General features: G+C 35.4%; 1 protein-coding gene across 2 annotated transcripts; it reads right to left on the reverse strand.

Annotated features, from left to right (window-relative positions):
• Positions 1–353: 353 nt before the first annotated feature.
• LOC125860989 (uncharacterized) lies at positions 354–12627 on the reverse strand. Of its 2 annotated transcripts, XR_007445907.1 has the most exons (12): positions 12269–12627; positions 11452–11601; positions 10717–10878; positions 9573–9725; positions 9304–9456; positions 8489–8653; positions 8172–8351; positions 7327–7513; positions 6998–7208; positions 4793–4917; positions 944–988; positions 354–660 (listed from the first exon to the last, which is right to left on the reverse strand). XR_007445907.1 is itself a non-coding variant. In XM_049541049.1 (11 exons), exons 1-10 carry the CDS (start codon positions 12423–12425, stop codon positions 4807–4809), a joined length of 1629 nt encoding a protein of 542 aa, XP_049397006.1. In that variant the 5' UTR covers positions 12426–12627; the 3' UTR covers positions 940–988; positions 4793–4806. The 2 variants fall into 2 exon arrangements, 1 of the variants encoding a protein (XP_049397006.1); XM_049541049.1 differs by lacking the exon at positions 354–660 and having other exon boundaries at positions 940–988.
• Between the last annotated feature and the right edge of the window lie 879 nt (positions 12628–13506).

Genomic DNA, 13506 nt, shown 5'->3' on the forward strand with positions numbered 1-13506 from the left:
ACATACACTACGTACAATATCTCCCCTTGAATATGTCACTAAAGAAAAATAGAAACAAACTAATAATCCCTAATCATGACTAGAAAATGTTCTAAGTCACCTCAAACTGTTCTTATTTGAATCTTAATTCATTTTACACATCCTAACTAGAATCCAAACATCTCCACAGAACTCCCTAAAAACTTTTATCATATGCCTTGTCTAAATCAATGTCATTTAAAAAAAGGGCAACTTAATCCTTCTACCCTACATCATTTGATACCATTTTAGTTCACCCAAAATCAAACCAAACCAAACCAGAAAGTGTCTACACTTTCAGAAGTAGAAGCTGCAAAAATGAAACAGGCCAGGGAGGCAGATAAGCACTTCATAGTTAATAAAAAACAGTTTGACTGGAAATTGGTAAAGTTATCTCCTTGAATTCACTAAAGCTTCTACTATTAGCTAAGCTGGTGACCACAACACCACAGTCTATATGGTTTTTCTTCCTCTTTTTTTTTTGCATATAAAATCATTGGGAATCTTTACCCAAAAATATCAAAACCTAAGGAAAATGAAACTGTGATATCCTCAAGCATACTGTAGAGATAAAGTGGTTCAATTCCCTCCGCCATCTCCACAAAATTGCACAAGGCTAATCGGTGTTGCATTGATTCTTATCTGCGAAAACGAATAAAGCAAAAATGAACTAACAATCTAACATAATAAGCACAATATTATTGAGGAGCAGAAAGTCTGCTGCTATATATTTATGGTGAACTTAACAAACTTTGCACCAAGTATTTTATGAGAAATGTCACTGTTATACGAGCATAACTAATACTTCTAAGATGAGAGGTCGGGGAACAAGCATCTTTAAGTCTAACATTGGCAATCAATACTCAATTGTGTCTATCTTTAGACATAATACATCTCTATATTAAATGTATAGTAGTAAAATTACCTCAAATAATTTGATCGAGAGAATCTTTTTCCAAGCTGTTTGATTCTGTCACACCAAAAATGGAACAGTAATCAATTCAATGTCGCAATTCATGTTCTTATCTTATAGGTACAAGTACAACAAGTACTGCTGCCAACAATTTAAATAAATGATAAATCATCAGGAAGAGGACGTCAAAGCAAAGATTAGAGCTAAGCACATAGCCAAGCTCCTCTATCCCAAGGGAAACCAACAGAGATAGAGATGCTGACCGGTAGAAACCACGTAATCTTACTCCCATGAAAATCAAGGTCCCTTATCATATGTAAATATCCATAGAAAGTGTTTTAGTTATTTTAGCGAAAAAAATAGAAGCATTTTTCTGCTTTTCTAAGACATATTTGCCTCGGCAGACTAGGTAAGATAGTGCAAGAGACAACACATAACTGGAACTTAGGGTAATTAACACATAATGGGTAACAATACAAATGGTCATAAACTCATAAATCTCTGAATGTTGTTCTACATTCTCTGCTACTTCTCACAATAGAAAATAGCTAGCAACACCTCTATATATGTGCAAAACCTAATTTAGCTAAGACTAGACAACCTATTCCTATATTATTTAGACTACAAATCCTATTTAGACATGAATTAAATAAATACCAAATCCTAAACAAATTTGAATTCATACTCAAACTTCGAATTATTCTTCTAACATTTCTAAACTTGAAAAAGCTATTCATTTCTTAATCTTTTTTTTCTAGACTAAATTTTCTAAAATAATAATTGCTATAGTTGATCTATTGCATACGTGCAAGGCACTCACTCAATCTCTAAACAATGAGACACATCAATGTTTTCATTAATCTTTGTAGACAATACAAAACTTATCAAAAAGTAAAAACAAAAATAACCAAAAGCCTTTCAGACATGAGTTATATTAATAAGAAATTCTTCCACATTAACAAATTTAACAAGTCAACAGAAATTATTACTGAGATTTGGAGACTAACAACATTATGTGATGTTGACTATAGAAAGTCTCATGAGATCGGATTCCAGGTAAGGGAAGATTTCAAATGAGCAAAACGGGAATACACTACTTTTGCATCAGATGAAAAGAAGGGGAAGCTTAAGCAATTTTAAATGGAAATAACCTACTACTGTATAAGGGACACTAATTCGCTTAATTCAGACAGATCCAGAAATTTCCACTGTCATGTAATTTGTGACAAGATCTAAATGCTAGAAACATGCAAACGTCACTAGAATTTAAAGTGGGTTCTATATTAAGAACACATCATAAAACTGTGGAAAGGCAGGAGACCGCCAATATTATCCCCCTGTGGAGGGAGCAGCTAGCTGAGATTCTAGAGAATACAATCAAATCCTGTCATAATAATAGTTGTCAGCTATGCTATGAGTCTATGACACATTTTATCTTAACTGTCTCTAAGTTAGATAACGCTATGACGTCTCCAGTTGTGCTTCATGGAATTAGAACCATCTAGTTCTGCTGTCGCCAGATTGTCCTACATCTTTGTCTACTGATCAATGATTAATTTAGACTTCCCATAGAAGATGGAGTAAGGGAACAAAGACCATCAGTTCATGGGCTTGAATTTAAGTTGAACCAGAGACAACACTGCTCACATATGGCATGAGAAAGTTTTACGCTGAAGAATTGGATTCAGAGTACAGTAGTAGATCTTTGTGAATCTGTGTTCTTACAGAAGAAAGTCAACTTCATCTTCATGCCACAATAAGCATACTAATGAACTGGGGCCACGAAAGGAAAGGGTTGCTGAACTCATGTACTGTAGACCTATCTAATATAGAGACAATGGTAGCATCCATGGTGACATATTTACATTAAAGAGCTTGGATAAAGCTTTGGAAGCTAGAGAGAGATCGAGATGGTGCTTATTGTGGCAAAGAGTGGGCCAAATGCTACAAGTTTTTCATGGTGCAAGTCCAATTCTAAGAGGAAGAAAATTGGGCCTACATGAAAACCAAGAGAGGGCCCCAGATGGAGCCCAAGAAAGAAGGCTGAAATTTCTGCCCAGAAGGGCTGAGAATAACAACTTACCCAGTGTAATCCAACAAGTGGGGTTTGGAGAGGGTAGTGTGTATGCAGATTTCACCCCTACCTTATAGAGTTAGAGAGGCTTCCGTTAGAATCACACAGCTTTGGGGCTCCAACTCATGCCCAAGTTGCAGCAAAATATGCATGTGCTTTTTGGTTAAAAATTGGACAATTTTTCCTTTTCTGTTAGGTAGTTTGAGATCAAGTGTGACATCAATTTACTTTTTTTCCTAGTTTAAGGTTTCCTTGTTAGGTTTTTACAATCCGCTATTTCCATAAAAGTAGGATTCAAACCCCATGCTATTTGGGATAGGTTTCCCTTATACATAGGGGTGAATTTTGTTCTTTTTAACAACATTATTATTAATATTATTCAAGAATTTCTCTTCTTTAACCTTTGCATGTTGGCTACTTAAGATTTAGAACAATTCTTCAAAGGTACGATTGATACTTTAACAAGATATATTTGGTTCTTATTCATAAATAAATAAATAAAACAGTTAATCTTATATTAATTGTTAGAGTGGGTTAGAGTATCACATTGGCTGGGAAATGGAATGGTGGTTTGTTTATATGGACTGGCTGGGAAATGGAATGGTGGTTTGTTTATATGGACTTGGACAATCCTCACCTCATGAGATAGCTTTTGGGGTTGAGTAAGGCCAATGGTCATATCTACATAGTATCAGAGCAGCTTGCAGATATTTTCAGCAGGTCCCTCACTGGGCCTCATATTAATTACATTTGTAGCAAGCTCGATACATATGACTTATATGCACTAGCTTGAGGGGAAGTCCTAGAATAGGAGTAGGAATATGATTTGTATATAATATTCTACTAGGAGAAGAATTGTCATGTAGTGTATATAATAGGGCTTAATGTAGTTATGCAGATAAATAATTCAATAAAATTTTCTCCTATATTTCTCACACTACCTATTGTCTCTAATTACTTCGAAATAGAGAAATAGAGGTCTAGATCACTGTCATCTAAGTTCTTGAATTGACTCTATTAGTATCATAATTTGCTTTCATTCGTTAATTTTTTAATACTAAAATCAATTAGGGTTCCTACTTCCTAGCACTTAATTTTGAAATTTTATTCTCAAATTTCACTTATCTCCCTCCGAACACCAACTTTGAATTTCTCTCTTGTTGTTTTTTATTAGAGAAAATTGGTTAGCCAACATGAATATTATAACTAAACGTGTATCCTCCTAATATTGACAAACAACATGAAAACTGTCTGGAATCACCATTAACTGATAGACATAATAGGCTAAGGGGGTACTTCACAGCAAGTTACATCTGTAAATTATTTTCCTACAGAGCCCAACAAAAAGGAGTCACATTGATCACATGAACTAGTACAATGCATCTACCCACATGGATGAAATTTTACACCTCCTTAATGATAATGCATAAAAACAGAGGCCATAAACACTTGAAGAAAATGAATGAAGCCGTCTTAATGAAAAAGGCAAGTTCAAATAAAAGAGAACATTGCTCCGGATTCTATAACAAGGAAATATTTCAAACTAACCATCAACAGTTCCTTCAGTAAACTGAGTGATTGAAAGAATAATTTCGTATACAAAACACTATTGGTCAAAACAAGATGGAAGTAAAATCAGCAACATTTTGTCTTTTACTACATATGAAGTCTGAAAATTAACAGCACAGGATTAGAATGGTATTTTTCTGACTTCAAACAATTCCATCACTTCTTTTTTTGGCGAGAAATCAAATCTTACAAGACAAGCATGGGAATACAACATGTACCTTAAATAAAGGATTCAAGAGTCATTGGTTGCAGAAGAATTCTCCTTAGAGACCTTAGTACCACCATCTACTGCATCAGTAAGCATACCACTTTCCAAATTCACAACATCGGACACGTCACGAACCTGCTATAGAGGCACTTAATCAGAGATCATGTCAAAGTAAAAGTTCAGAAATAACCCATTTTGCTAAAAAAAGAGACACGTCTGATAAATCACGCAAGACAAGAAACCAGCAGCAAAGGGAAATATGTAGCTCTAATGGTAATTATAATTCTTTGGTCGATTCGCTCAGAAACCAACCCCTGTGTGTAGGTCAGGTACTCATAAAGGCCAGTTATAAAAAGGAAAAGAGACGTGGAGGTTAGAAAAAAATCAGAACTTTAAAATTCATAACTTCAAAGAAATGCTTCCTTTTTTGTTTCACATTACTGCAGAGAGAGAGAGTGGAAAACGACTTCTTTGAAGAGAGAGAACCAAAAGCTTGAACAGTGGTGCAGGTTATTTGTTGATGTCGCTTTTTGACACATGTCACTCTGGATTTGAAGAAATATAAATGAATGTCTAATGCCACTAGAGAAAGTTGAAAATGAACTAAACAAATAGAATAGAGAAGTTTTTGACTCAATAAGTTGTGGCAAGAAAGAAGCAGCACACCAGGACAAACTCCTTTTGAATATCAACTCAAAGGCCTCCTTCCTTACTCGGTTTGAATGTTTTATCGAAGGATTGATATCGAGAAAAAAATCCTATATTTCTTATCTAACTCCTCGTACCATGGAATAGTAAGTTAATTAATGAAATCAGCAAGGGTGTGATCAAAAAATTGAACTATGGAGAAGCACTTTAGAGACTAAGAGTATTAAGATAACTATACATGCACATCAAGTTTAGTTAGCATGAGAAGAGTGAAGATAAGGTGAGACTAGATGGATTGTGAGGCCAAAATGCAAACAATTCAGATATCTAGGTTTCGTAGTTTCAAGAGAACGGAATGATAGATAAAGTTGATCCTAATAGAATTAAAATCGGATGGTTGAAATGGAGTGCTATCGGAGTGTTATGTGATACAAGGATGCCAACCTAAGTGTAACGTAAGTTTTACAAAACGGCTATAAGACCAACAACGTCATATGGTAGTGAATATTGGGCCCGCTATAGTTCAACATATCCATAAGATGAGTGTTGCAGTAATGTCATGCTAAGATGGATGTGCAATCAACTGGTCATACAAGATAAAATAAGATTAAAAATGACTATGCCAAAGGATGCAAGTAGCACATTGAGGATAAAATGAGAGAGTGTCACTTGAGATGGTTTGGTCATATCTTGTAGGTATGCATCGACCTACAGATGCACAGGCCGGTAGTGTGAAACTATGGCGTATGAAGGTGTTAAAAAGGGACAGTGCAGACCTAAAATCACATTGAAGGAGGCTGTCTCGAAAGACCTACAAATTCTTGGAATCAATAAAGATATAGATAATGTTAGGGCAAAGAAAAAATCCATATGGGTGATTGTCTACTAGTTGATATAGGTTTAGTCTTGCTAGAGAACTTTTAATATTATCACTGTTGCTATTATTTGTTTGTATCGAACTTATTTTTCACTTCTATTTTTATTTGGTATGATGATGACATGAGTTGAGCTTGCATGGACATGTGAGGATTCACATAGCCGAGTTCAACTTGTTTGGGATTGAGGTGTAGTTATTGTAGGCTAGAAGCAAACTTAAGTATGCAATTGAAGAGGACTGCTGCATGTGGATTGATGTCTCAAATTGCCAAGAAGAGAATACATCAGAGCTTGGTCATAAAAGCCTATATCATTAACCAAACTTGAAATAATCCAGATATGTTGCTAACTTATATGCTTTGTATATAGAATTATTGCAATACAGTCTAATGGTCATCACAAATTCCTCATGTAATTTCAAGAGGATGAAGATTGAATTTATTGAATGGAAATGGCAAGCCCTAAAATTGTTGTTTATAAGCTGAAATCACCCATGGTTGCACGTCAAATGTTAAAACTAATTCCATGATATAGGAAATGCTGCAAGGTGCAATAAGAATAATGATCTGTACAAACCAATGAGAAAGGAGATTCCGTATTCTTGTGGAACCAAGCTGGAACTAGTACAAATTCTTCTTTAAGATGGGTATAGCACAATTAAACAATTAATTCCACAGAAAGAAGGTATAACCTCATGGGCTGGTGAAGCATAAGAGGGGAATGGACTCTTCGTTTGAGCTGTAGCACCTCCAACTGGAGGCTCATTTCTGATAGAATTCCCACCTAAGACATCTGCTTGCTGGAAGTCGCTCACATTGGTTTCTGAAGATCTAGTAGCTTCTCTAACAGAATTATGGTCTCCATTCTGCTTTTCTCTATCAGTTTCACCATTTCCCGTATTCCTAATTTTGAATTTACGTTAACATCATCCAAAAGGCAATAGGTGAACCAAAATTTTGATAAATACTGAAATTCTGCTACACTTATCTATCAAAATTAGAAAATCAGATCATCGTGCACCTGATAGAATCATTACAGGGAGTCTGTTCAGGTCTTGGTTTGGTGGAAAATAGTAATCCACGAAGGCATTTTCCATCAATAACAGTTTCAACGGTATAGCCATTTGGAAAACTCTTTGTGACCTTGGCTTGAAATGTCTTCGTCCCCAGAGGAGTCTGGTATTCGTTTGAATAAACGTTATGCCGACCTGCCACAATACCAATGCACCTTCAGAAGTCAGTTCAAAACACCTGTGACACCAATGTTTCCCTGCTTCAAGCATTAGATGCACTACACACTATCACTTGTACAAAGTACACAAAAAAATACTATTTATCAGACAACATATGAAATGCTAGGACACTTTATTTTTCCTGGAAAAAAAAGACTCAGAGAAAAGTGAACATGTTCAGTATCTACTCTCTCAACCATATTAAACTTTGCCCATAACTTAGAGCAAAGAAACAACAAGAAATATTTTTGTGTTGATGTATTGTATATATATACAACAACATATCCAGTGTAATCCCACAAGAGAGATCTGGGAAAGGTGGTGTCTATGCAGCCTTACCCCTCTCTACCTAGTGTATGCATGTATCCACATGGAGGCTTGCTTTATGAATTATCATCTGATCATTCCTCTCTCAAGTTATTCCAGTCTTTAAGGTCTCCTCTTACCAAACATTTTGTCAAAATAAAATGATTAAGGAATGGCTGGCCACAAATAATTAAAGAAATCATATTGAAAAAGATAAAAGCAACTCATAGATGCATAAACAAGGAGCGGCTTCAGTAAGACAATTCTCAGGAAGTGCAAGGAGGGAAATTTCAAACTAAAATCAACAACATATGAAAAAGCTACTCACTTGGCTGTGTATAGTTCACAGGCATTTGGTGATGAACATTAGCGTTATTATCAAATCGTTCAAGAGCATTATCGCAGGGAGAAGCTGAAGCTTGTTGCTTCTGGCATTTTAACTTCAGCTGCTTCCTCAAAGACAATTTCGCTATCCTTCTTTCGTCTCGTTCATCCTCTCTAACAATGCCTAGTGATACGAACAGAAAACAAGATTCGGATATTTATCAAAGGGATATCAAGAAAGTTCTAAATAAATGGTGTAACAGAAATAAGTAGAAGTCAACGAAAACTAATGTGGGTTTGTTGGAGGACTCGATGATAGACCTGTTTGTAGATAATACATGTCCTCCAAGGGTTGAAGTGTGTTATTACAACCACCTATCAATACAAGAGTACCTCCCAGGTGTGGATCTAAACAATCCCCAGCTACTGAGAATCTGGGGGATGGGCCCTCACCAGTGAGCATGACCTCACTCCATGTACCAGAAGCTGCATGGACATTCAGAAGATACAGCATACAGTCAATTGAATATCATGTATCTCTTTAATACACAACAATCACAACAAACAACACAGTCGTAGAAACTCTCAGTTTAGAGGTTAACAGAAGCATATATTTCCTGAATATACATCTTACATAGCTTTTGTGATTCTCAATGATGAATGCCAACTAAGATCCACCAATCATCAGTTGCTAAATGTTTCAAAACAATGTAGAAACACTATGATCATAGAATAATAATTTTGTTTATTAACAGGTATCCCTTGATGTTGAGGGACCATACAAATTTGATGAGCTAAACCAAAATTCATACAGTTGAATGTATTAAAGATAGCGAAATTAATCAATTTCTCTAGTCGTTTGCTAGACTGGATCTACTTCTCCAAATTGTTGAGCAATTTGCACTGAAATTTTAGAGACATGTTATGTTACCCCGTACATAAAGAGACCTCTCCAGACAAGGACAGACACAACAGAGAAATTTAGACCAACATTTACCCGGATATTTGGTTTAGGAAAAAGTAATTGCATTTACTCAAAAGCTCTATCTGAAGTCATCACAGTATAATAGTTTCATCTGTTTGATTTTTCTTTGATAGGAAAAGAGTTAAGTTATATGATCTAACAAATAGCATACCAACATCAAGCACGTAAACGTCGTCAAATAGGCTCTGGTTATCAGCGAAACCCCCAAAGACAAACAGGTTCCTGCCCAATGAAATGGTTGTATGCCCAGCTCGCGGTGGCAAAATCTGGCCCGTAGTGTTCAACTTGCACCAAGTAAGGGTATCTATAGAGATAGGATGCCAAAATAGTCATAAAATGTAGACCTAGTACTAGAAAAATAACTATGATACAACTTTAACTTTTTCAATATGTAACTTCAAGAGCAAGTTTCTTAAATACCTGTGTCAAGTATATGAACATCTGACTGATAAAAGCTAGATGTGTCTTGACCACCTATGATAATGATCTTATTGTTCCAAGATGAACAGGAATGGCTCTCGCGTTTACTTGGCGGAATGCCTGATGGCACAATGCGTTTCCACATAAATGTCTCTGAAAAATGACAAAGTATTAAAAGAACTTGTTTATGAAATAGCCACCATCAAGGATCACTTGCTTCTTTCCCCCCTTCCTCTCTCTCTCTCTCTCTCTCTCTCTCTCTCTCTCTCTCTCTCTCTATCTATCTCACACACACACATGTATATATATAGAGTGAGAGAGAGATAATATATAGATTAGATATACCCATTTATATAAAGTATACTATATGATATGTTCAAAACCGTATAAACTTTATAAAAAAGAAAACTGAGAGTTGTATGAGACCTTTAAATTGGATTTCTAACTATTGTGCAAGACTTTAGTTTATTGTTGTTGTTTCTTTGTTGACAATGGAATCCATGGCCGCTACCCTTTGGGTGCACACAGGGTAAACTCAGCTAGCTCTGTGCAATAGCTCACATACCACACAGGAGAGGTAAGGCAAGCCCCGTGCGATGAGCTTGACCCATAAAAGCTCCCCNCCCCCCCTACCTTTGTTGTAGACAAGGGTTTCGAACTAGAGACGTCCATTATGGAAGTCCCAGGCCAAACCATTTGAGTCACCCCAACGGGTTTACGACTTAGTATTTTATGTAGCTGTAGAATAAAAAATGTATATAAACACAATAGGATAAGAATAAGTTGAGTTCACCTTAGAAGAGATCATCTTCTCAACCACCGATTTCCTCTCAGAATAAGATCTATTAAGCGACGGAAGTTTCTTTTACAAGTAGTTAGGCTAGTGGTCAATTCCTTAGAGAACTCATGTATGATGTACTTCTTCACTTCCTCTTCCATATATATCACAAGTTAGAATTTGTATTCCTACCATCCCCAATGCCCTCATATTTCTTTCAGTAGTTATGTTTTAAAAGTTTCTCACACCATCACATTGTTATGCGCAAGTCATAATGAAAAAAGTTCTCCATACTTGCACATACCATACTAGCCAAGTGCAGTCTACCATTACCCACCTTAATAACACACACACGCAGAGACAAACCTGTATTCAGTACGTAAACATCATCATAGAATATTTCAGCGCCATCAATGTTGCCACATCCGCCAAATATGAAAAGCCGTTTACCAATAAGTGCTGCACTGTGGCCCTCCCTTGGATTAGGGGGATCCCCTCTTAGACTGGGTGCTATCCATGTATTCGAAGCTAAAAGAATGTAGATTCATCCAATTGTTAGGTAGTGAGTAAATCATTGGGAACAACTGATAGAATTCCTTATATCTGCATACTTTCAACATGCAAACAAAGAGAAAGAACAGAACATTTTTCATTTCATGGTATCATCTCTCTGAAAAACATTACACATTTGTAAATAACATGTTATCTTGAAACTTTTTTATTGTTTCTGATATGAAAGACCACCCTAAATCTTATAAATAGCCCCTGATCTATGGAATAAAGAATTATCTCGGATCTAAACCCGCAGTATTGATGGTCCCTTAGAACATAATGCAACATAACTTCCTAGTAGCCACTGCATCTCATGGGCTTTCTTTTTTACAAAGTTGTTTTTGTCCACATTTGTACTACACAACAACAAAGAGGAATGCAGCCAAAGCAGCACAAAAACTAATTTCTTAAGGGTTTGTCCTCGTACCATAAGACTACAGATCACATCAAAATATTTGAAAATTTTAATTTAGCTTACACAGACAACAGATGCAACTATTAAAAGATTAAGCAATAGAAGAAATGATCCTTAAGATCAAAAGCACTAACAGGTGTCCAAAATATACAGATCGTTAAGAGAATTTGTCCCATTTGTGCCCCCAAACACAAACAAATTATCTCCAACTGCTGTACAACTGTGGCTGTCCCTTGGTGAAGGCAAAGCTCCCTTCGTCACTGGCTCACTCCAAATTCTATTAACTGAAAATAACGGAACAATGTAAGTAAAGATTATAAAACCTCTCTCCTATCACTGATGCAACGAAAACTTGTATATGTATCCTCAAGTTAGTATGAGTAAGATCAGTAGCAAGAACTAAACGAACTCGAAACACACATTGATCATTAACAGCAATGGGAATGTGAAATTCTTGAAATCCTTTCAAGAACTACCACTGAAATTGCAAACCATCAAGAACATAAACCCCAAAATCTTCAAAACGAAGATCAGTAACAAGAACGAAACGACCTCAAAACACACATTGATCATTGAAAGCAATGGGAATGTGAAATTCTTGAAACCCTTTCAAGAACTACCACTGAAATCGTAAACCATCAAGAACATAAACCACAAAATCTTCAAAACGAAGATCAGTAACAAGAACTAAACGAACTCAAAACACACATTGATCATTGAAAGCAATGGAAATGTGAAATTCGTGAAACCCTTCCAAGAACTACCACTGAAATTGTAAACCATCAAGAACATAAACCCCAAAATCTTGAAAACAAAAATGCATACAAGAAAACCCTAAAGAAGCAAACTAATAAATGCCCTAAAAAAACAAGAATTGCCACAAGAATTTCAAGAAAACCCCAGAAACAAGAAAAGGAACAAGAATACAAAAACGCAAGAAAAACAACGCACCAGTGTCAAAAACATGAACTTTGTTGGTATGCCTGTTGTCGTCACCAAAACCACCAAAGACATAGAGAAGTCTACCACCTAGGACAGCGCTACAGGTGTGTCCCCACTTTTTACCAGGCCCACCACTTCCATGTACAGCCACCCTTTCCCATCTCATGATTAACAAGTTCACTGAAACACACTAATCAAATCAAAACCGAAAATTCAAGAAAATAAAAATGTGCAGCAAAGTAGATGAAAAGAGGGTATTTGTAACGCTAATTTTTTACTAAGGTTAATTGGTTTCATCGCCCCATGTCTGAGATTTAATGTAATTTGTATTACATGCAGCCATAGGCAAAATAGAAACGGTCGTCAACAAGTGTCATACTCCCCGGACACTGTACAAGGAGTAGAAATTGTACTTATTTCACAAACTTTAGGGACTATTGTTTAATAAAGATAAAGTTATCTATGAGAGCCATATTGTGTATTTCCTTTTTTTATTTTATGAGTTGTTTTTATTTAGGGCCCGTTTGGCATGCGATATGGTATCATGATATGGAATCATGAGAATTGAAGTTTTGTTTGGACATGCAATATGGAATTTTTGTGTTGTATATTTTCTCATAAACATAAAAATCTCATAAGTTGTAAAACTATTAAAATAACCCCAATTGTTTATTCAATCTTATCAAATAAATAAAAATTTATAAAATCGCATAATAAATTATTACAAAGTTATTTGTTCTCCACTTAAGTAATTGTTTCATCTAACTTTAATTTGATAAAAAAAAAATTGAACATAAATTATAGTGTACTGGTCTTTAATAAAATCCTTCCACACAGTACGAACAATTTCCTTACGTTCAACTTGCATATCTCGATCATGTGACTGAGAAAACGAACCAACATTGTTACTTTGAGTCATTTGTTGGTCAATATCATCCGCAACTATATTTTCATGCTCATAGACCATAAATATTTCATCACTTTAACAATCGGCTAGTATGAGTTAAAGCGACTATATATTGGTGAGAATAATAAATTTTATGTCAATGAGAATAATAAATTTTAAAAAGTAATGATGTGATTATAAATTTTATTTACATATGAAATAAATGGTTAGTAGATATAAATGTGGGGTTGTTTTAACAAAATATAAACTCGTAGATCAATTTTTGTATTAAAATATCTCAAATCATGATATGGTATCATGGTTTTTGGAGAATATGGAATCACATCTCATGATATGGAAT

Source organism: Solanum stenotomum, chromosome 3, assembly GCF_019186545.1.
Source record: "Solanum stenotomum isolate F172 chromosome 3, ASM1918654v1, whole genome shotgun sequence".
In the NCBI taxonomy this organism is placed as follows: domain Eukaryota; kingdom Viridiplantae; phylum Streptophyta; class Magnoliopsida; order Solanales; family Solanaceae; genus Solanum; species Solanum stenotomum.

What these genes read in the sequence shown, in the direction of transcription:
- LOC125860989 (XM_049541049.1), bottom strand. Translation starts at nt 12,425, where the DNA reads ATGAGATGGGAAAGGGTGGCTGTACATGGAAGTGGTGGGCCTGGTAAA. An exon ending in AGTTCATGTTTTTGACACTG is followed by an intron (nt 11,602 to 12,268) that starts GTGCGTTGTTTT and finishes CGTTATTTTCAG; the next exon opens with TTAATAGAATTTGGAGTGAG. An exon ending in ATGCTTCACCAGCCCATGAG is followed by an intron (nt 4,918 to 6,997) that starts GTTATACCTTCT and finishes CCTCTATAGCAG; the next exon opens with GTTCGTGACGTGTCCGATGT.